Here is a 24724-nt window from a genome sequence, read left to right as displayed (position 1 = left end):
ACAGCTTGCAAAAGCTGCAGTTCTCTTGTCTGCTGGCTCTGCAAACCCTCCACCTCTTACCCAGCCAAGATATCTAAATTCTATGTACCATGAAAGCACTGTGCCAAAGCCTGCTTTTTGACTTGTTACAAAATACACCTTCATTTAGGTGAAATTAGGCAACGCCTTTTAACTGACCTTACGTTAATGTGAGAAAAAGACTGACATGCAAATAAAAGAAAATTGCCCATCTCAGTCGGTTTTATGCGCTATTGTCTTGGTTGTCAAAGTACTGTGTACCAGTTTGTGGCTTTTTGTTTTATTTGCCACTTATTAAGAATCTGAGAAGGCTATCCAAATAACCAGGTTTACATTTCTGAAAATATTGCATACAAGCCAGCACAGTACAACATTATGCAATAAAAGCATGACAAAACAGTTGTGATAGGATTAATTAAGCAAGATCGGGTATATAAAGTCCAGGAGACAAAAAACAAACACAAATGTGATACAAACCAAATATTGACATTGTTCCAGAAATCTTAACCCAATCCTGTGTAAGGATTAGCATTAGGGATTTGCATGGACGTTTAATTAATCACTCACATCCAAAATATAGTCTTTCAAGTGTATTTAGAAAATATTTCTTAGAGTTTGTGATCTAAAACTAGAAGCTGAAAGGGAGCGCAGATTTGAAGTAAATAATGTGAAATACAATGAATATAGGATAGAGAGCCTAAGGAACAAAAAGTGCTAAGACAGACATAAGAACATCTTAAATAAAACATATTGCCAGATGTCAGAAATGTAACCTGCAGGTCCCATTAATTTCTGTGGATCAATGTTTATTTGTATTGATCCACAAACATGACATATATTCCAATAAGCCAATTCACTACTGATCTTACTGATTCATATTCCTGCAAACGCCTCAGGGCATCAATGAGATCTTTGTCTTTTTGTCTCGCATCATTCTCTGCCAACTCTGCAACCCGTTCTGCTTCTTTCAATCTTTGTTCAAGAATCTGCAACATCCTTTGAAATTCTTCATTACGAATTTGGTCTGTGTGTTTTGAAGACCCTAATATGATGAAGAAAAGATGACTCCTAATAATATATATGGACCAATTATCCACATTTTAATAAAATAAAATAAAAAGTTAAACATATAAAATACTAGCCTATTATTGCTTGTGATTGGGAAATTAATTTAAGTAAGTGAAGGTTTCAAATAAAGAAAAAAAAGGTAAGCAATAGATAAAGGTCAAGACTGCATGCCTATAATGTAAAGGGATTAAGATATGTGAAAACGCAACAAGTGGTCCTTAAAATCCTAATATATATATATATATATATATATATATATATATATATATATATATAATATAATATAATATAAACACACACACACACACACACACACATATATACATATATATACACACAGCATCCTTGCATTGTGTATACTCATTTTTTGAGGTGGACATACACTATACACAGGATGAGATGTTTCAACTCTTAAACGGACAATGTAGGCATGAGCTGCTGGGGACTCTCATATACCATTAAAACATTAAAAATGGTTTAACATTGAATGAAAGGATGGCACCAGGGAACTCCAGACAATGTAGACACATCAATGAGATGAAACAGTTGCACTACCTACAGTGTCTCTTTAAGGCTCTTAGTCATGCATTCTTATATCTAAATAGATCCTCAAATCAGGTACTCAAGGACCACTTATGTTTTATGGCTATTGTCATGAGGACTTAACGGTCTAATCACTACGATTTAAACCATCAGTGGTGTTTGAATACATGCTTGAGAAGCACTGGGTTAGATAGATGGAATGAAACTTAACCCTCACTGAAATTCTGAAAGAATATTACTGAAAAACATTGTTCAACTTAAGGTTATCTAAACGTATGTTTCTGGATGACTTTGGAATTATAAATTACAGTAATAACAAGTCTGCAACAAGCGTGTAAACTTGTACCCTGGATAAAACTTGTAAAAGTTATGGTGGAGGTCTCAGAAACTGGGCTTTTCCATTGTTCTATCATAGGTTTCTCCAAACTCTGGCTCTCCAGATATTGCTGACCTACAACTCCCATCATTCTCTGTCTATTTCATTCAAAGAAGCACCCCTGAACTATGTAAACAGATAATGGTTATGTATTACCTTTCTGTAATTGTTGCTTTACATGCTCAATATGAAGTGAATGGGAATCCATTTCTTTAGTGTGTTGCTCCAATTGCTCTGTTAACATTTTAATTTGATTGTCACGTTCCTGCAAGCCCTAAGAAAGCAGAACAAGTACAATGTAATTTTAAAATATGTAAGAAAAATAAAATGTAAACAATTTAAATGTAAAGTAAGACAAAATAAAATTAAGGGGAAGCAACTGGCTGCTCTAAACATACAAAGCACACACACACACACACTTGTCGAAGAACCAACATCAGTGTACACAAAAAATCCTGCATCTCTTAAAACAATATTATTCCATATTTACTTTAAGGTGGTGTTTACATATGTGCAATGTATAGAAGAAAAAAAATTTACCATGAAAATAAAAGAAAAATATTAACCATGACACTAAAAGTGTCCCATGTTTAAATGATTTCAGTGTCATCGCTTTTTTTGTTATGCCTTGCTAATTTAGTATACTAGATCAGGCATTTGTTTTAATCTTGTTATGATCGTTATAATCTATATACCTTTTACTTTACGTAATAAACGTTTATAGTTGGGGGTAACGGAGTAGTATATTAATATTAATATTTAATAATATTTAATATATAATTTTGTTTAATATAAAACTTGCATCTAGCGACGCAGCTGAAATATTTCTGCAGAAGGAACCCTGAGGAGAGAGGGAAAGACAGAAAGGGAGAGCAAGAGAGAACGAGAGAAGAAGAGATGGATAGAGAGGGAGAAAGTGAGAGTAAGAGAGAGCGAGAAAGGAGGAACACGTGTTGTCTGTGTTTAACAGAAAGCACAGTACCAGGAATACGTCTCCACAGGTAGTTATAAAGAATTATTAATAGTTACCTGCTGGAGAGCCAGGACGCTGTTCTTGTCTTTATCCAACTGTGAGATTTTAAGTTTCTCTCTAAGATTTTGGACCATCTGTTGATATTCCATAATCTCTTCGTCTTTGGATGCCAAAATCCTCTGCAATAAATATCATGTTAATATAATAGTAATTATCACGCAAATGTAATATATCCTATAATATGTATAATATGTTCCAACAATTTACAATACCTTCCATTCCTCCACTTTTGTATTTACAGCTATCATGACTGGATCATCTTCTTCATTTTTAGCCTGTAGTTGCTCTGTTAGCTCATGAACCTGCACAAAATTAATTCATTCCATGCACATTACAAGTCAACAAATTATCATAATTGTGGATAACAAAGATTAACAAATACATTAATTCACACGCATAAAATGAATAGTTTTGCTCTGCAATTAAGTTGCATTAGGATTCTCTTTCATAAAATAATCCTGCAGGGACAAGTAATTTAAGCCTTAAAGGGATTCTATTGTGAAAGTAATACAATGTTGTATTCATTACAATATAGTTCCATCTGGACCCCATCCCTTTCCCCCCTCATCCCTGCAACATGGAAAGGATAAAAAAAAAAATTAAATGTGCAGCGAGCACATTAGGCACTCCCCATAGGAAAGCATTGCTTCAATGTTTTCCTATGGGGATTTTACAGACTCTGGGTGTCCTCCTGCAGTGAGTGAGGATGTCCAACGTCATTTAGGCGACCAAGTCAGTTATCCACCTGGAAGTGACTCTAGTGGCTGTCTGATTGACAGCCACTGAAGGCAGTCTTAGCCCTGCAATGTAATTTTTGCAGTTTGTCGATGAATGTAATGATTTACATTGCAGGACTGAGGAGGACAAGGAAAACTGCATCCAGACCACTTCAATGAGATGAAGTGGTCTAGGTGGCTGTAGTGTCCCTTCAAGTATGTCAGCAAGCTGAAGTTGTTTTAGGTGTTTGGAATATTCCTTAAGGTACAGTTTGAAGTTGCCCATTGTACACTATGGGACTTGCAAAAAATAATATGCCTTTTTAAGTTCCTCTTTGTCAGAACATGACTTATAATAATATTAATTGGCCTAGCTGGCAAAGGACTCACCTGAAGTGCATAATGCTCTTTTTCCTTTCTCAATTGGTCCATGACGCTATCAGTTTGTTGCACAATACGTTTCATTTTGCTGTATTCTTCAGTCATTTTTTCCATTTCTTGCACAGATTCTTCAAGATTTTTAGTCATTTCCTGGTTTTGGGCTTCCAGTTTCTCATTAGCTTCAGACAAGCTCTTAAATTTTAAGGATGTAGAAAAATAGTAATTTTAAAAATATACATTTTAACAGTATTACAACAACCAAGTGTATTAATTAAATTAACATATTAGAAAAATGTATACAAACTAAATCTTCAATGATTTGAAGCCAATCCCTTCATTTCTTATTAGTGAATACATACCTCTACCGCACACCAGACAACTACAAGTCCTGAATGTGATCAATTGCTGGAATGGGCTGAATGTGATATATTTCTGGTACAGTGGTTAAGCCCCTCTGAGATCTCACTGCTTTTTTGTCATTATAAAATTGCAATCAATAAGGACTTTTCTGCACTATCTCTTTACTCATTCTGCTGGAAGGCAGGTGTGGAAAGATATTGCAATAATTTACATTCACATATTCTTCTTTTGGCAGAATGTCATAAACTAAGTTTGCCAATTGCTATCACAGCATTGTTTTAGACTACAACTCCTATGATGTATTGTCAGTTTTAAAGCAGATCTAGCAAAGGGGGGCGTGGCCGACCAAGAGACTGAACGGATGCCTAAGTGAGAGGCTCCGTCTCGAACCACAGAAAAAACGAAATTTCGGCCGAAAAAAACGAAAGCAACCAGACAGCAACATCACCCCCCACCAGAGGGAACAATGGGGCGCAAAAACCGGAAAGCTCCACACACAGAGACGACCCGATTACCCGATATTCGGCTCTCCTTCGAAAGGCCCATACCGCGGCTGCAAGCTAAGATGGCGCCCGAGGCCAGAGTGGAAAACACTCTGTCGGAAGATTCCCCAGAGGAAGAAGATCCCTCCACACCGCAACGGTCAGGTGGAGATTCCACTGCATCAGAGTCGGACGAAGACTCAGCACCCTCCACGAAGGGGGACATAAAGAAACTCCTGCTAGATCTCAGGAGAGTGTGGAGAGAGGACCTGAAAGTGGTACAGGCTGAGGTGGGGACAGTCCACACCAAAGTCCGAGCTCTGGAAGAGAGAGAGGGTGCCAGAGATGCACAACTACAAGAGACTGTGGCAAAAATAAGGGGACCTAGCCGCGCAGGTACAGAAACTAAACCGCACTGTGACAGTGCTGGAAACTAGACATAGGCGCAGGAACATTCGGCGATTGGTAACGAGAGGCTACTACTATACGCTCAGAGCCTCATAGACAACCTGGGAATTGAAGGGGGGCCACCCAGCCGCTCATAACCTCTGCATTTAGAGTCCGCAAATCCCCAGCAGCACCAGAAGGGACCACCAGGGATGTCATAGCGGTAACACGTGACGTAAGTGTCAGGAATGCAATAATGGGCCGCTCCAGAGCGCAGGGGCCACAGAATTCGATGGCAGCACCATAGCCATCTATGGAGACATTCCATTCTCCGTGCTGGTGGAGAAACGGAAACTAGCACTGGTGGCCAGGAAACTTAGAGACTACTCCATAAAGTACCGATGGGGAATGGAGGGGTCCCTGGAAGTGACAGTGGGGGACACATCCCACACCCTGACATCAACGGACGACCCCGAGGCACTCTACAAAACCCTGGGACTGCAGCCCCGGCCCACAACAGAGCCACCCTCCAAGCGCCACCAAGCGGGCGGAGCAAAGACCAGTCCCAGTAAAGTGCAGAGTCTGAACAGACCAGAAGGAGGAAGAGCCTCAGGGAGCTGGACCCCAGACACTACAGCACACAAAGCGAACCAATATCACCCGAGCCACAGACAGAGAGACTATAAAAATACCTAGGCTAGTATGAGCCCAGATAGCCATCTTAGCCAGATAGCCATCTTAGCCCACAGAGACACATGCCCCTGTCCGATAGCCACTAGGAGATCCCACGGAAGGCTGCCCCAGGACAGTAACTGTTTAATGGACACATGCATATTGTTTACTTATAAAATGGAAATGATGTATATCACATAAGATAACTCAAAAATATAAATGTAAAAAAAAAAAAAAAGCAGATCTAACACTCAACAAAAAAATAAAATAAATTTTGAGCATTTAATAAAAAGAAAATCTTTAGGAATCTCACTGAAAAGTCAAACGATATATCACAAGACAAGATAAAGCTACATTGTCTTATGGAAAATCCCTAACTTGACAAAAGGCAGAGCTATCACCATCAAGTTTTGACACTCCTGGGAATACAGAATTATTTCACTCATAGATATTCATGAAGGCTACCGAGGAGGTCTCAGAGGATCCTCTAAAGACATCACTGTTGTTCTCTTACACACGCACCAAAGTACAGCACGGAAGTCGGCTCATGGTGTAGGAGGCGTCAGGAACTGAAGATCAAAGATTGAGACGCCGTACGGGACAGCATGATGTAAGTATTACTGACCTCTACTGCACCCTCTGTCGCAATGTCACCACTGAGTGTCTTTGCAGGTGCAGTCAAAAGGAAACTGTTAAAATACAACAACAATGGGGCTCTGAATTGCACCACTGCCATATACAGTTAAATAATAATTGAGCACAAAGTATTCCAGGTAACATTATTTGCACCACAAAGGTATAGAATATATAAATCTTACAACTAACATAATTTATCAACATATTCTTCCAGAATATCTTAAATATCTCACCTGAATTTCATCAAGATATTGTACAAGTTCCATATTCTTTTTAGAAATTGCAGATTTGTAATCAGGCCCATCCCCACGTGCCATAAGAGATTCCCTCTGAGAGTCAATTTGCCTCTGGTAGTCTATGACATCTTGTCGTAGTTGTTCATTCTGTTTAAAAAAGGAAGTCCAGACATTAATTCATCAGATTGAAGAAAGAAAAAAAAAATACATAAAATCTACTAGTTTACTAAACTTCTAGGCGATCTCATCTAAAAAAATCCAAAAAAAGAGACGCAATCCTCACCTTTTTCTTAAGAAGTTTTTTCTCCAAAATTAAGTGTTGATACAAAGAAAAGTAATACACGAAGAGTTAGACAGCAACAGAAAGAAAAGATTTGAAAGAAATCAAATGATGGTAAACACAAAAAGATAGCAATCTGTGTTTGTCGAATATACATATAAAAAAACAAAACAAAACAAAAAAAACACACACACACAATGTAAAATTCTAATATACACCAAACATTTACCAACCTCTCTCCTTAATTTGCTGTTTTCATTATCGGTTTCTTCATTTCGGAGCGCAAGCTGAAATTACATAAACAGAAAAAAGAAGTATAAACAAAAACAAGTCAGTTTATTACTACAGCTACTTTATCTATATTACAATGAGATGCAATTGGTTCTGCTGTTACTTAAAGGGATACGGACATTGCAAAGTAGGCTGTACTAGTTATTCTTTGCTAAGTTGTTGTATTGATTTGTAGTGATGTAAAAACTAGCCTCACAGTTAAGGATGTCAAGCCAGCATAAGCTCCAAATTATTATATATTTATTGAATGTAGCTGACTGTAATATGACAGGACTGCTCAGACATTTCCTTATAACCCTTAGTACAGACAGGGCCACCATCAGGGGGTGACAACCATGACGGTTGTCATAAGCCCGGCCACCCGGGCCCCACGTGGAGCGGCGAAACTGCCGCAGGTGCATCTGCATCGGGGCCCATCATCTATGTATATATCTATCAGTATGTATGTGTGTATGTATTTCACTATGCATGTATGTCTGTGTGTCAGCATGTTTGTCTGTATGTATCTGTGTATTTATATATCTGTGGTTATATATGTATGTATGTGTATGTATGCCAGTATGCATGTATGTCTGTTTGTATGTCTGTATGTATGTCAGTTTGTATGTATGTCTGTGTCAGTATGTGAGTATGTATGTACGTCAGTGTGTGTGTGTGTGTCTGTATGTCAGTATGTATCTCTATCTCCTTATGCATGTGTATGTCTGTTTCAGTGTGTGTGTGTCAGTATGCCTGTATGTGTGTATGTCTGTTTCAGTATTTGTGTCTGTTAGTATGTGTGTATCTTTCTGTGTGTGTGTCAGTGTCCTTTTGTGTCTGTGTGTGTGTGTATTCCTGTGGGCGGGATTTGGGACGGGGCTGGGAGGCAGGCACCCGGGAGCCCAGACCTCGAGCTGTGTTAGGGGCCCCACAATTTCTGATGGCGGCCCTGACTACAGATGTAACAACCACAGTGCAGTATGAAGCCTATGATGGCTTGACAGTGGCTGTTCAACCCTATCTGTGAGGCTGGTTTTACATAACTACAAATCAATAGAACAGCTGAGCACGGTATATGTTTTGCTATTGTTTACTTAGGTAATTACCTCATGGCTATATGTATCTAATAAGCCAGAATCTATCCTATATAAGCTAACCACAAACTCCAAACCAATACTTTTACTCATCCCATCAACCTTCCATTCTTTCATTATGTGTTTTCACATATTTCAAATAGTCCATGTAATAAAGACTTAATAAAGATTATCTACTCATTTTTTGTACACATTTATAATTTTTGGCATCCCATTCTATGGAGAACACTTTCAGTTTTTTTGATTTTGTAAATTTTATGTGGGTTCAGTCCCTGGATTAAGTTTAGCCTGGATGAAAATGGCATATGAATGACTTCAGTTTTCAAGAAAGCAAAGAATGAGCGCTGTCAAGCAGAAATTTCTTTTGAAAATGCTGCTTTAAGTTAAAATGTTTGAAATATTATGGTCAGATGTACTTGTTACAGGCAAGAAATCACACTAAATCGCTATACTTACTTTCTCATTGACTTGCTTCTCTTTCTCCAGCTCCTTCACTATGTCTTTCAGCTCTCGCTCCCTTTGTCCCAGCTGATCCTCAAGTTGCCGTATTTCTTCACGTAAGAAACGTGTATCTCTGGTTCCAGTGGAGAGCTGTGATATCTGCATTAAATCATATTATAATGAACTACAATACTGGATAATAGCTTTTCTCTTAGAACAAAGATGACAGAAATATACCATTAGATAGAACACATATCCACATGGCAAAGTACCCAACTAGTTAATTCATTTCTGGTGAAAAAGGCATTACATACATTTGAACAAATAATTCACTTTTTTATGATATCATTACACTGAACTCACAAACTCCTAAAAGCAAAATAGCCATAACTCCTAAATCTCTGTTGACTTGTTTATGGAATTTGTCAGACATATTATGATACAAATTTAACCTTGACATTAAAGTGACACTACAGGCTGGAACAGACCTTTCATTTCTTAATGCATTAAAAATATATGCAAAGAGAAAAAAAAAAAAATATATATATATATATATATGTAGGCACTCTTCCTTAATGCTGCTCAACCGAAGTGCCAGGATAATTTCAGGGAAAAATTATGGGAGTAACATTGAGTATAAGAACGAAACTTTAATGCTTCTCTGTGGAAGAAACTAGGGCTGCCATAAAAGTGCAGGAAACAATCGCATAAACATCATCTCAAGTGTATCCTATTTTTATGGTACTGTTTCAATATATACCTAGACTACATATTTTCCAGTGGTCACCAGAAGTAATCTATATATGCATTTCAACAAAAAACCTGACAAATAAAATTGTAAACGATATATCAGCTTTAACAAAAATGTTAATCTGAACATAACAGGTTTGTCCAATGTAATGAGCAATTAAAAATGCACTAACTTCCAATTATAAATGTATGGCGCACAAAGAAGCAGGGTGACAGTATAGCTTAGGGATTCAGAAAAATTGGAACATACCTCCATCTCGTTTTCCAATTGCTTGATTTTACTCCTTAATTGATTTTCTGGAAAATAAATCATAATGTGTTACATTAACAGAAAACAAAAACATTTCTAAGGCTTCTAGCTACATCAAGAAACAATTACAAAAAAAAAAAAATAAAAAAAAAATATTTCCTAACATACCGGTAGCTACAGAATTTAATTAAACTGAACACTATTACTACACTAAAGTTGAGATATTCTGGTTTCCTTTATTTTCATCCAACTTCCTAGGGACAATGGTAGCACTTGTATGCTGCCCAAATGTAACCCAGACTACATATTATCCATAATTTAAAACTCACATGCCTCAAGTCATGTTTTAAGTCCAACCCTAGATCAGTAACATTCAGTTTACCTCATTTCCAGATCAAATTCTTTTATAGAGCTTCTGTGCCTAAATTACTGTATTATGACCTCTTGTGAAAATATACCCACCATTATACAGTCTTAACTAAGCAGAGGCCCTTGCCAAAAAAAATAAAAAATCCTTTGTAATTAAATGTTTAACTAACTAGTTTACTGAGGCATAGGTTTTTGCTTTAGAAATAAAATAACAGATATTTTCTAACAGTTGAGCCACACAGTAGATGTATAAAATGATAAAGACTTTAAAAAATACCAAGGCGGGTTTACGGCTATTAATACCTACCAATTCTGGCTTGTTCTCCTCCAGCTTTCTCAGCCTCTTCTAGAGCAAGTTCCACTTCTTGTGCTTTCATCTACATCATTAAAAATGAAAAAAAAGTTGATTACTAGATGTTGATGCTTTTCATCTGCCAGTGAGTCAGAAAATGACACAGTGCTTGAGTTTCCACATTTTGTAGTATGACCGCCAAGAATAAAATGCGGACTTCTAAGATTTGTTTTAGCATGCCAAACACTTTTAAAAGTGTAAACATTTTTATTAAATATAATAATTTTAAATGTAATTTTTTAATTAAAAAACAAACAAAAACAAAAAAAACAACAAGACACCGTAGACATATGATGGTTGCATAAGTCAGTATTTAATAAAACTATCTTTGGCTGCAATTAAAGCTGCAGAACTTCTGTGGTAAGTTATTTTCTTACAGATCTACATCTGAGAGAGCTCATCAAAAAAAATTATTGATTAATGCAAGCAAATTTATCAGATTGTTTTAGCGTGGATTTGTGCTCATAATGAAACTTCAGTGTTCTCTGAAAACATAAAATAAAAAAACGCTTAAGATATCTGCTCTAAAAGCAAAATGCTTTAGGTATCTGCATTATTGGACGAACACAGATATCCATAAATTCAGAGAATTCTAAAAGAAGAAGAACGAAGCATAAGGCAGGCTGTCAAACTATTTGTCACCAATTGCTTACATGATTCTCTTACTCGATCCAGTACTGGCACTTCATAAAAAAAAAACTAACATATTAATTGTGTTCTTCACAAAACACAACGTCTTTCAAACAGTGAAAGAAGTTGTTAGACTTCAAAACATCTATGCTTGTTTGATTCTGTTTTAGGCAAATGTTGTAGCTGGAGTTTTTTGGAAAGGTCTCTGTGTGCCTATGGATAATTAAAACAACAAGTACATGAACAATGTGGAATGATATCCCAGTGGTTGATGGAATGGTTCTAATTTGGTATATTTTGTTTGTCTGTGTCTCTGGGTGTTTTTTCTAAAAAAAAAAAAATAGAATTAAATATGGACTTTTAAGAATTGTTTTGACATACCAAACATTTTTAAAAGTGTCAATATGTTTAAATATTTTTATTAAAGATTATATTTTATTGTGACAAAAACCAACAGACAATTGATGATTGAATAAGTCAGTATTTATTATTACTTCCTCAGGCTGCAATTAATGCTGTGAATCTTCTGTGGTGAGTTCTTTTCATCATTCTTCAAGCTCTGTCATTGGTGATAACTGTAACATAGTCATCCTCACCTTGCAGTATCTGCACTCAACGGCCATGCGTCAGTCTACCCAACTTCTGCAACATGTTGATGGACGCCGGCCGCTGCGGATCCACGCCAAATTATAGCCCCACGTCTACCAATGGTGATGACGATGTCGGCGTGTGCGTGATGTCATGCGGGAGACGCACGCGCACGTTCTGGGGTCAGAGGCAGATTTTGGCCAATCAGAAGTGTAAAAGGCTCATTTCTGCTTTCCCTCATTGCTCTTTTGTGGTTTCCTTAGTGGTTGTCCGAGAGTGTGTTCCTGAGCGTTTATTTCTGGTTATTGACTTTGGCTTCGTTTGACTTCCATGTATTCTGGTATCCCTGACGTTTGGCTTTCCCTCATCGTTGTGTCTCATTCTGTGTCCCCGACCTCGGCAAGTATTCTGTCTATTCTCTGGTATGTTAAGTCCGGCCATTCTAAGGCCCGGTAATACGTTAGGTGTGATACAGTTCTACGTGCTGGATCAACTGGTGATCCTGACAATAACCAGTTTAAGTATTTTCAAACAATCTAATTTGTATCCAGGTCTGGGCTTCGACTGGGCCATTCCACTATTGTTGTCCATTATCCTAGATGTAAATTAACCTCCACCACGGTTTCAGATGCCACAGCTGTGGATTTTCCAGCTCTTTTAGAGTTACAGCTGGCTGCATCTATGATTTCATATCATAATTTTCTTCTCTAAAGAAAACTCTTTTTTTTTTTTTTTTTTTTTTTTTTTAACCCCTTAAGGACCAAACTTCTGGAATAAAAGGGAATCATGACATGTCCCACATGTCATGTGTCCTTAAGGGGTTAAAGGACACTATAGTTACCGAAACAACTACAGCTTATTGTATTTGTTCTGGTGAGTAGACTCATTCCCTTGAGGCTTTTTGCAGGAAACATGGTCTTTTTTTTTAGAAAATGCAGTGTTTACATTACAGCCTGGGGATACATCCACTGGCCACTCCTCAGATGGCTGCTAGAGTTGCTTCATGGGGGAGTGCTGCACATACCATTCAGTGTCTCCATCCTCAGCATGGAGTCACTGAACTTTCCTTATGTAGATGCATTGATTTAATTTATCTCTATGAGGAGATGCTGATTGACCAGGACTTTGTTTGGCTTGTGCTGACTCTGCACCTGATCTGCCTCCTTGATAGTCTTAGCCAATCCTATGGGAAAGCATTGTGATTGGCTCGGAGAATCACCTCTGATTATGTCATTCAAGCAGGCAGTTAAGGGGCAGAAGCAACAGCTGCAGACATGAATACAAGTAAGATTTTACCATATTTAGGGAGGAAAGAGGGGGCACGGGGACTATATGTTGGTTTTAACACCATAGGGTCAGGATTACAGGTTTGTATTCCTGACCCTATAGTATTCCTTTAATAACAGAGTTAATGGTGCACCTGGTTATGTTAAAATTTAGTATATTTTTTATATTTCACGCAAAAAGGGTGAATTATGAAACCAACAATGTTTGGGTTTTTTATTAACAGATATCAGGAAAAAAAAAATATGATGTTGCACCATCAAAGTGTTCGGCATGTTATGTAAATCAAACAATAGGAATACCAATAAAATCCATTTTGCTTTCAGTTTATAAAACTACAAAATGTGTCAAAAGAGAATGAATATACTGAAAGACACGAAGAGAAGAGAGAGCTGGTTTTGCTGAGAGGAAAATGATATACAGCTTTAATTTCTCAGCGATAGCTCTCACACACACAATGCTGCAGACGGCTGTGTAGTCCCTTTTCTGAGTATTTGGTGTATTGCTGTGTAAGTGTAAATATGGTGGGTTGTATGCCTTATGTTTATCTGACCACCTGACAGTCAGAATAAAGCCAAACTTTGTTCTGCCCTTTGCATTGGCTTTTAACGCTGAGAGCATGGGGAAACCTTGGGTTTTACATTGTGACTATCTAGAATTCTTTAACATTTTATATTTTGTAATGAAATCCTGCAACTTTTTGTTTCACATCCATCATCTTTTACATCCCAATTTCATAAGACATATTTGTATAAAAATGTTACACATGCTAGTTGTTTGGCTCACTATCAGCTAGTCTAATTATACATTATATGGCCATAGTGGGGATACATAGTTGCAAGTAATTGACAGACAAAATAAACTTAAAAAGCAGATGAGTTGAAGAGGGCTTTGCATAAAACAATCTTCGAATGTTCTAAAATTATTTGATAAAAATTGGGTCTCTCCTTGGCAGGAGAACCCCCTGTTCATTCACAGTGATAGTGTGGAATCTACACGTATACATCATCAAGTGTGATTCCATCTAATCTTCAATGCAGTAACAACCAAAAGTTAACAGTTTCTACTTAAAGACAAAGTAGCCACGATTTGAGCTCTTCAATTAGCATTAACAGCTAATCAATAAACATAATTGATGACTGCAAGCAAATTTATCACAAACTGAGTATGTGGATTCCTACTCATAATGAAAATTCAGTGTTCACTGAAAACGCAAAATAAAAAAAAATAAAAAAATGCAGTGTCCAACTTTAACAAGTTTAAGAGATCTGTTCTTTCTAAAATCTAAATGCTTTAGGTATTCGCATCATTGGACTAACTCAGACATCCATAAAACCGGAGAACTGTAAAAGGAAGAGAACGTAGCATAAGGTAGGCTGTCTAAATTTATTGATGATATTATTCTCTTGCTCGATACAGAATTGGTACTTTATAAATGAACTAAATTTTTATTGTGTTCTTCACAAACACAGTGTGCTTCACATAGTGAAAGAAGTTGTTAGACTTCAAAACATCTATACTGCTTTGGTTCTGTTTTAGGCCAAAACAAGTTGTAGTTGGTGTTTTTGGAAAGGTCTGTGTGTGCCTAGGGATAATTAGAACAAGTACATGAACCATGTGAAATTATATCCCAGTGGTTGATGGAATGGTTCTAATTTGGTATCCTTTGTGTGTCTGTGTCTCTGCATTGTTCCCCTAAAATGTGTTTGTTATAACATCCTTTGTTGAAACCTTTCTTAAGACAGACTAATATAAATGTGAAGTTGAGACATGTTTCCGGCTGCATTTGCATCCTTGTTTATACTTTGATTAGTTTGTGGTATTTGAAGGATTATAACGGATCGTCTACAACTGATCGTAGTGGTTATGGTGTAAATAGACTGTGCGTATTATACCCCCAGGTTCTCCACGGCTTGGGATTCTGCAATACATTATGCAACTTGGAGTGGAAAACGGAGAGTACTGAGTGTGGACTAGCCAAGCACTCCACAAATGCCTTGTTTCCACTGAGCGGTATGGTTCGGGTTGGTACGTTTCAGAAGGGTTAGAATGGTCCAGCCTATTCAGGTGAGCATTTCCACTGCAAGTCGGACTGCCAGGGGGCATGCGGAGTTTAGACCAAATGCCTGGCGTGTCATTTGTCGTAAGCATTGACATTTTCCTGTCCGCCAATCAATAGATTGTATAGCATGACGCCAGTAGCTCTGCTCTAACCGTACCATAACATTTCCTATGGACCTACATCTGAAGGGGGCCCAGGAATGACGCGGTTTGGTTCGGTTGTATGGGCCACTTTCTTAAAGGAAACACTCAAAAAAGCGTACCAGACCGTACCGACCCGAACCATACCGCTCAGTGGAAACGGGGCATTAGAGAGCCTGGGTTTTATTAAACTGCTCAAAACTGGTTTGACACAAACCATGTGAATATTTGCCATGGACTTTTTGTACCTTATCCACTACAATCAGTTATAATGGTTATGGTGCTAAGAATTCCCCTTTAAATTTTCCAATAACAAATTATGCAATTTAGTCAATAAGCATCTGTCTGGAATACCTTTGCTAAATCATAGACTTTTTTTGTAGACTAGCTTTCAAATAATAAAACACCATGGTGCAGAAATGGATGCTTTGATTTAATAAACCATGTGAAAACCGTTGTGGGGTTTATGGTTTCTTTAAAATAATAAGAACAGAGTTCAATCTAAACTACAATATGTTAGAAAAGTAGCGTGCCCAACACCAGTAACTGGATTATACCTAAACATTGCACTAAAACACAATAAAAAGGCTAACGACACGAGGCACTAAACAGGCAACATTCCTAAGTTCTTATAAGAGCATATTAAATTAACATTCCTATTGGATAAAAGCAAACCATGTCCAGGTATGACAATAATAAAATAGAAAAAATCCAAACCTTCATCAAGGACTGTGAAATACGAAACAGGTGTATGAGATTTTCAGGACTTTCATCTTTCAAATTTGAGCCATTAACCTATTAAACAAGAAATAGCATCTTAAAAAGCAATGAAATGAAAACAATGCAATTCAAAAACATCTGGGAAACCACGATTACCCATTATTGGATCACTGGAATAATTATGTATAACTAGGAAAAATTAAGAATTATGTTAAAAGTAACCTGTCATTCAGTTATAACTAGAGCGTGCTAGTCAAACTGCAACAATGATGCAAAGCTGTGTAAATGTGCATGCATCGAAAAAGCACTGTGTGCAGAATCACTACAATATTGAATACATTAATGTTTATTTGGCTTATGTGTGCAAGACAGGTTTGCCAGAAGTGATTTAGTGTTGATTTATATCCAAAAATATCTGGCAATGCTCCTGGTTTCTCTACCTTTTGGCATTTCTGTGTCTAAATTGGCTTTTTACCTTTGCAATAAATAAGGGTCCCTAGTGTTATTGGATTATTTCGACAGTGAGAAAAAAAAAATTAACTGGCATTACAAGTTAGAATGGCTGGCCTCTTAAACTGGCTTCACTTTAATCCTTTGGAATGAGTTTTACGTTACCAATTTAACAATCACTAAAACAGCATAAAAAAATATCATCTTGAATTCGGGTAGGTCATACCGAATTAGGTTTTTACCTTTTCTGGGGATCCCAGAAATTAAGCTCACAAAAAAGTGAAGAGCAAGCGGGCTATGCTAACTCAGGGCATTTGCCCATGAGAGAGAGCTTCAGTAGTATTCTGCGCATGAGGAACCCTAGGACAGCCTGGTCAATAGGACATCCAGCTAGCTAAGCATGTATGCAAGTTGGACCTTCTAAGAACTATTAGTAAAAAGTGAGGCAATTTGCAAAATCCACACAAAACCATGCAGTTCTCACCTCCTCTCATGTCGCATTCATATCTCCCAATGCTGAGGAGTATGATATAATAAAATACCAAAAAAAGCACTTAATACTCAAAATGCGAATGAAATTCAGACAGTATTTTTGAATTCTCAGTGACATAATTAAAAAGGCTGTGTCATCATTCGAAGGAGGGGATTTCAGTCACTGGATTGGTTAGGTCCTAGTATGCAGAGACGCGAAAACACATGTCTGAATTGGCTTATGATGCAGATTCCAGGAAGACAGATACATTTTATTGCATATTTACCAGATAATAAAAATAAAAAAAGAACATATTTAAACACATTCAAAGCATGTGTAGGCTATTTTGAAATGATTACTCTATGCTATGAACAAAAGGTCTTATGGCCATGGTGTTACATCGGCGTGGTGTGATGACGTGAGGTGTGCACGTGTACACACTCTGAGAGAAAGACCGGCTTTCGACATGGTGATCACTTAATTTTTGCTCTGGGCAAAATACTGACCGTTCTACCGCAATATCTCTGCCTGCTACATGCAAGAGACTCCTTCTCTGGCACGACGGACAGCTTACACTCACGGGGATAGAGCTGATGACAAAACGCAAAGCAGCACGACAGAATCAGAGACTGGACGTGTCTGCCGAGCATGCTTGTAACGGTACTGCACATATTAAAGGGACACTATAGTCACCAGAACAACTACAGCTTATTTAATTTGTTCTGGTGTGTAGAATCATTACCTTCAGGCTTTTTGCTGTAAACACGGTCTTTTTAGAGAAAATGCAGTGTTTACATTACAGTCTAGTGATAACTTCCCTGGCCACTCTTCAGATGGCTGCTAGAGATCCTTCCTGGGTCATGGCTGCCTAAAATGCATCCAAACATTCAGTATCTTCTCCCTCTGCATGCAGACACTGAACTTTCCTCATAGAGATTCATTGATTCAATTCATCTCTATGAGGAGATCCTCTTTGTCATTCTCAGCCAATCCTATGGGGAAGCATTGTGATTGGATCAGGCTACCACTTCTGATGATGTCCGCAGGCAGTGGGCATGTCTAAAGGAAACGGAGCCAGAGCTAGGAGCTCCAGACTTGAATACAGGTAAAATGTTGCTATTTTTAGGTAGGCATGAGGGGACCAGGGGGGCTAGATGGTGGTTTTAGCCCTGTAGGGTCAGGAATACGTGTTTGTGTTCCTGACCCTATAGTTCTCCTTTAATACAATTTGCCCCTCAAGGGAAAATAAAAATATTTACAGATATTCAAAAACAATTTGGACTACCTGACCAAGAATGGCTTAATGATGCCAAAATAAACCATCTGACTGATGATCAGGCTATAAAGGAACATCCAGAATTTGAAAATCTAACTAGTAAATCACTATAAAAACAAACAAATCACAAAAACTATGTTTTTAGTTAAAAATCTAAAGGATACAGAGAAACCAAAATCCATAATTAAATGGGAAAATGTATAAATAAATAAATCTTTCCCAATGAGCAAATGGGGAGACAAATGTATTATATTTAGAAGAAAAACTCATCGTCTTAGCCTACAAGAAACTTTCTTCAAAATCACCCACAGATGGTATCTCAATCCATATAGAATTAAGAAATTCAAAACAAGATATTCAGAAAAAAGTGTTGGCAATGCGCAAAGGGAAGAGGTACACTTTACCACATGTGGTGGCAATGCAAAGATTTAGCAGGAATTAAAAAGCATATTTCCAACATATTTATACGGCTAGGTATATCCAAAATATAGTTATTGCCCCAAACTTTCTTATTTTATTTAGGTTTTCCAAATAGTGACTTTGAAAAGAAAACCTTACTTATCCATAATATAATGGCAACCAAACTTATAATAGACAGAAAATGGAAAGTTCCAACAGCACCATGCTGGTTGGAAAAAAAAAATATATAATAATTAAATTATCAAAGACAGATGGAAGAGGCCTTTTATAGAACTTCTGGTAGGTTTTACCAATAAAAAGGAATATGGGAAAATGGAACACTCTCTCCTAGAGAAAAAAATAAAATCATACCCCGAGAAACAGAAATAGTCATAAAAAAGGTAAATCTTATACTGGCTTAATTTAAACATATCATTTTATCTTAAGAATGCCAGTATACCCTCATGATCTCAAACCACAATACTTCCTCTTACCATCTCTCCTCTTTTTTTCCTGTTAATATGTTGTATGAATAGAAGTATGGATGAATCATTGGAGTTGGACAAAACAATATCTTATGATAACGCACTTAGAGATATACAAATTCATACTAACACCCCAATGTTATTTATATATGTCATTTAAAATGTTGTCAATATTTTGATATTGTCATTGTATTATCTTTATTGTAATGTCATTAATATCTAAGATATTAAACATTTATAAAAAAAAATAAAAAAGGTCTTATGAAAAAAAAAATTGATTTGGCACTATTTTGGTGCAGTTGTAATCACATTAAAGGAACACTCTTGGCAGCAAAACTACACCATACGATTATGGCACCTGAATTTTCCAGTGTCTTCTTACTTTCAAGTATATTGAGCTGTTTTAGAATAACACAGAGTTCCCCAGGCACGGGTCCTGCTTCCACTCTTGCAGTGCTCAGCATATTTAGAAGCAGAAAAAGGCTGAGGACAACTGGCTGCCAAAACAAGTAATGCTTCTGAAATGTACGTCCTTTTTGAAGCATTAATGGCTATGGGTGGCCAAAGATAGGCTGGGTCAGTGAGTGACAGTTAATGCTTTCAACCTATCACTACTGCTCGAGCAAATGCTTCTTGAGCGGAGTATTGCAGGAGAAGAAGCGGGATCGGCACCTGTTTAATACTTGAGTGTTGCGAGGAGCCGGGATACAATGATATTAAGTGGTTTTGGTACGTATTACTTTAAAAACGACAATGAAAAGCAAAATGAAAATCAGAACTACACTGAGACAGAACGATTCCTTGTGATATTAAACACTTTTATGCAATCCATTAGATCTGTCTTGTACAGATATTAGTTTAGCAACAAGTGTATAAGTATCAAAACATATTCCAGTCTTTGCACTGAATCCACATACCTGTGATACAGATTTAAGCATTTTGTCAGCTAATCTTTCTTGGCCGGGAAGGGTATCTGGATCCACTCTCAGGAGCTTCTCCCAGTCCATGGCAGGAGGCATCTTTGAATAGCTCTTTTAAAAGAAACAATTGATTATTTATAAGTATAAATGAATGACACCACAAATACCATAAACTCTGTCAGTCAGAAAACGATGAGAAATGTTGTGATTCCCAAATCAGTTGCACATGCTCGCAGAAAATCCATGCAGGTATATTAGTGATCACTGCTGAAACCAAATATGGTGAAAGTATATTTGTAATATTCAGTATGCTATAGATTGTTTCTGTAAATAAACCAATTGCCACTTGTTAAACAGACACTTGTTATGTATAACTTTGCCAACTGAGAGGTAATTGTTGTAGCGTTCTAATGAGCAATTCTTTAAGGCAACATAACAACATCATGTAAATTAAGTTGGTATATTGCCAGGAGGCCCCAGGGCGCCCTCTTATCTCAAGGGATCAAACCGTTCTCAAACGGTTTAACCCCAAAGTGAGCCATCTCAACTCCCCCAAGGCAGCATCTTCTGAAGTTTCATTTTCAAGAAGTGTCGAAATCTGCCGAGCAAGGGCACCGTTAACTGGCTGAGAGTGGTCAGATGACACTCTAAGCCAATCCCCATTCATAAAACGGACTCCCCATTCATAAAACTGGCTTGTAAAAATATGTTTCTTTACAAAAAACAAATTTAAAAGAACAGGATTTGAAATACTACAATAGTTAACCTTTGATACCCATATACATTATTCAGTAAATAATTAGTGAAGATAAATTAAAGGAATGCGCCAAGCACCATAAACACTACAGCGGGCTGTAGTGGTTATGATGCCAAGAGTGCCCTGGTACTGTCCCAGAGTATTTTGCCAAAGCATTTGTCAAATGCTCTAAGTGCTCTCAGACAGTGAGTTTGGTCCTGTGTTGGCTGTGCTTAGCTTTATGGGAAGGAAACACCAGGTTTTTCCTGGAGAAGAAGAATGGACACATGCATCCAAAAGCATTTTGAAAAATGACAATGGGACAGCGCTCCTGACATCATAAGCAATACCATAAGCTATAGTGGTCCTTAAACTTAAGATAAACAAACTGGACAAATTCTGTAACTCTGCTATTTTAAGGAAAATAACTCCCTTCAGGATTATTAACTAAACTAAGAATTAGCCGGAGAATCAAAAATTTCAGGTCAAAAATGGGAAAATTTCCGCAACATATCTGACATGTCCTGAAGAGTTAAATTCTAAATTTCAACTCCCTACATATCTCAGTTAAGTGAATAGCGCGCACGCTTGTCACCACCCCACAGTTTATACAAATCTAAATCTCAAAGCAGAAAGATGAAGCAGAAAATAAAGTCCATCCCACGAATTCTGGGTGCTGATGGGTTTAGAGGCGTATCAGACTCTTGGGTTTATTCACTGAACCACCGACCTGGTCAACGGACGAGCAGATTGCAAATTTTAGGGGCAAAATAGTATAGTATGAAAAAAATAAATAAATACAAATTAAATACAATTTTTTTTTTCTAATTTGGCATAAAAAAGTAAAAATTCACTTTCTCAATTCTCCAAGATTATTCAATGAACCCAATATTTTAATATTTTTTTTATAATTCCAGTGCATATAGACTAACATATGTCATATAATGCATAGCACTCACCTCTTCACACAATCAGATAGGAAAGGTGTATCTATGCTATGTCTGATTAATAAACATCCGTAATCCCAGCTGAATGGGATTTAATGCCCCCCCTGTGTCAGTGTGTGCAGGTTATCAGGCTGTGTGTGCTGGCCTCATATCCGCCATGTTTAGCCGGTGGCCGATTCGGGTCTCCCCAATAAACTTGATGGAATCAGATGTAAACACAGGACCCAGGTCATCTGGCGCTTCGCCGCTAAGCATGCCGGGAGAAAGCCAGTGTTGCTACGAGACTGCGATCAAACTGTCATCAAGCGCCGGAAGGCGGGGTTTAGCGAAAGATGTGCTGTGCGTTCCAAGCCTCGTAGTGGCCAGCGAGGCTTTTCACTGAGTATAGCCAGGATGTGATGCGTGGTCTAAGTCAGTGAGCCATAGTGTGAATGCAATGTGCGTTCCAAGCCTCGAAATGGATAGTGAGTAGTAGCTGACTCCTGTGTGTGGATACCATACTTTCTATAGGCTCTAATGAATGGGTTACTCAATAAAGTGAGAATTCCAACAGAGTTATTTACTAAAATGAGAATTCAAATGGGAATTTCAAATTTAAGGCCAGTGTAGCCGAGCTGGAAGCGTAGCTGACTTAGAGAATTTTTCCATTTCAGCTACTTTTACCTTACATTTTAAAATCAAATTGCATTCTCACTTTAGTGCATAAACCTGATAATTAATTTTAAATTTAAGGTCAGAAGTAGCTGAACTGAAAGCATTGCTGATTTAGAGACATTTTTCCAGTTCCGCTGTTTAGGTCTTACATTTTAAATTCATGGTGGGGGGTGCCTCCAACACTCAATAAAAACATACACTCATATAATTTATATTTATTTGTGTTCCTGTCTTTTAGGTATGCACATGCAATTCTATACAGAAATAATCAATGCATGATTCATTAGACTCAGACAAAATGTCCGAAGCCATACACAAATGGAGACATTTTCTTATGAAGACTGTCAGCTTTGTTGTTTAGAACTCAGGTTTCAGTGGCAGAGGTTTCAAGAAAGCATGGCATCACTTCCTGGGTTGGGAGTGCCCAGAGAAGGGGCTGATACAGACATGTGTCATGGCTGCTCCCACAGCTCGGTGAGAGTATGATTGAAGCAGACCTGATCCTTGTATACTGTGAAGCTCACCGAGTTGTATGCTATTAAATCTGCACTATTCATTTTGCTATTAAGGTACATGGGACTGGTGGGATTTCTACCTGGACAGATAATGCATTATAAGCTCATGTATCTGAGGTTTACCGGATTACTGTTTAGAAGTGAATGAATAAGTGACAGGTAATGACTGATAGTCATTCATTAGGTATTTTTGTTCCTCAGGACATGTTTAATATACGTCGTTTTTTTGGTTTGTTTGTTTTTTTTTTTGTTTTTTTTTTTGCTAGACTGTTACATTTTGAAAGTGATTCAGTTCTCTCCTTCTAGAAAGATGGGTGTTGGCCCCTCTACTTGTTACAACCTGCGAGTGTGGGGAACAGGTTCTGATTCTATGATTAGAATTTTGCATTTGTATGCCAAAAAGTAACACTTTCAATAAACTAAATATGCTCTGAAAAAGAACACATATAGGTTAGCATTGCAGGGATGATTTTCTTTGTTCCAAATAACTTTAAATGTAATTGTATGCTCTTCAGACAACTATTTGAATGCAAGAATTTGTGTGTGCAGTCTATGGTTCTGAATTATTTTTTTTTGCTGAACAGTCAGTTATGTTAAGTTTACTTTTTTATTAACACCCGCCTCTGCATTTTGTTCTACCCTTAACATATTGATGATTGGTGTGCAAGACACTGAAACCTAGCCAGTAGTAATCTTATGAAAGTGTTGATGATCCTATTAGCTTCATTATTTAATATGTAGAAGTTGCTCCGTCTAGGGAGTTCATCTTCCTTTACAAGATTAAAATGGTACATTTTATTGACTGACTCTTTCTAAAAAATAATGTCGCAGCTTGGCAGTTTAGCGCAAATCTTTACATTTCTTTGCAGTTCGCTATGGTTCAATTTTTATTTTTTTTATGTAAACTGTTCTTTTTTGTTTGGGATTTTGGTACTAAATGTAAAACCTTGGTGAAGGTGAACTTGACTTGCATACAGTTCTTGAATTACATGATTATTTAAAGTGATTCTGAAATGCATGTGATAGAATTTGCTTCAGATAATCAGTATGTTGTGCGGTATCAAAAGCACTACATTGTGCTCTAATGGCAATACTACCTGGAGTCCACTGTCTCCATCTAAAGATAAACTGCTAAACTGTTTACAAATGGTTTTGTACTTACTTGGCTCAATTGGGGGCAGTAGAAGTTGTAAGTAGCAAAGAACACTCCAATCACTATGACCATTACTGCTTGCTGTAGTGGTTATGGAGCTATGTGTGTCCTCCTCATTACCTGGGGTCTGCTGGGCACCAACCTTCTTTTCCATGAGAGATGGAAGCTCTTTGTGTTGAGATAAGCCCAGCATTGCAGTGCTTAAAGGGACACTCCAGGCACCCAGACCACTTTTGCTCATTGGAGCGGTCTGGGTGCCAACTCCCACTACTCCTAACCCTGCAAGTGTAATTATTGCAGTTTTTTATAAACGGCAATAATTACCTTGCAGGGTTAACTCCACCTCTAGTGGCTGTCTATTAGACAGCCACTAGAGGGAACTTCCTGCTCTATAGCACAGGAAACCTGTGCTAGAGCGTCGCTGGACGTCCTCACGCTGTGTGAGGACCTCCAGCGTCGCTCAAATCCCCATAGGAAAGCATTGAAATTAGTTTTTAATGCTTTCCTATGGGGAGACAAAATGCGCATTCGCATTAGGTCTCCTCGGCCGGTGGGCGGGATCAGTCTCGCCCACCGGCC

The 24724-nt window shown here is 37.6% G+C and overlaps 2 protein-coding genes across 5 annotated transcripts in view; one reads left to right on the top strand and one right to left on the bottom strand.

Annotated features, from left to right (window-relative positions):
• CEP290 (centrosomal protein 290) overlaps positions 1-22145 on the bottom strand; it is a 122111-nt gene extending 99966 nt beyond the window's left edge. For both annotated transcript variants that reach the window (XM_063447128.1, XM_063447129.1), the window contains exons 1-13: positions 21836-22145; positions 20138-20251; positions 16136-16213; positions 10670-10739; positions 9994-10040; positions 9009-9152; positions 7422-7475; positions 6906-7055; positions 4145-4327; positions 3251-3340; positions 3035-3157; positions 2162-2279; positions 888-1060 (exon numbers count right to left, since the gene is read on the bottom strand). In XM_063447128.1, the coding sequence (XP_063303198.1) occupies positions 888-1060; positions 2162-2279; positions 3035-3157; positions 3251-3340; positions 4145-4327; positions 6906-7055; positions 7422-7475; positions 9009-9152; positions 9994-10040; positions 10670-10739; positions 16136-16213; positions 20138-20239 (1332 nt within the window). In that variant the 5' untranslated portion in view covers positions 20240-20251; positions 21836-22145. The remainder of the gene's footprint in view (positions 1-887; positions 1061-2161; positions 2280-3034; positions 3158-3250; positions 3341-4144; positions 4328-6905; positions 7056-7421; positions 7476-9008; positions 9153-9993; positions 10041-10669; positions 10740-16135; positions 16214-20137; positions 20252-21835) is intronic.
• A 767-nt stretch (positions 22146-22912) lies between these two features.
• TMTC3 (transmembrane O-mannosyltransferase targeting cadherins 3) overlaps positions 22913-24724 on the top strand; it is a 94489-nt gene continuing 92677 nt past the window's right edge. For 2 of the 3 annotated variants that reach the window (XM_063447126.1, XM_063447124.1), the window contains exon 1: positions 22913-23046. The gene's annotated coding sequence lies outside the window, so the exon portion shown is untranslated. The remainder of the gene's footprint in view (positions 23047-24724) is intronic. The other variant, XM_063447125.1, reaches the window with a different exon arrangement.

Source organism: Pelobates fuscus, chromosome 3 (assembly GCF_036172605.1).
Source record: "Pelobates fuscus isolate aPelFus1 chromosome 3, aPelFus1.pri, whole genome shotgun sequence".
In the NCBI taxonomy this organism is placed as follows: domain Eukaryota; kingdom Metazoa; phylum Chordata; class Amphibia; order Anura; family Pelobatidae; genus Pelobates; species Pelobates fuscus.
Note: the sequence above shows the minus strand (reverse complement) of the source record. Positions and strands in the feature narration are given on the sequence as shown.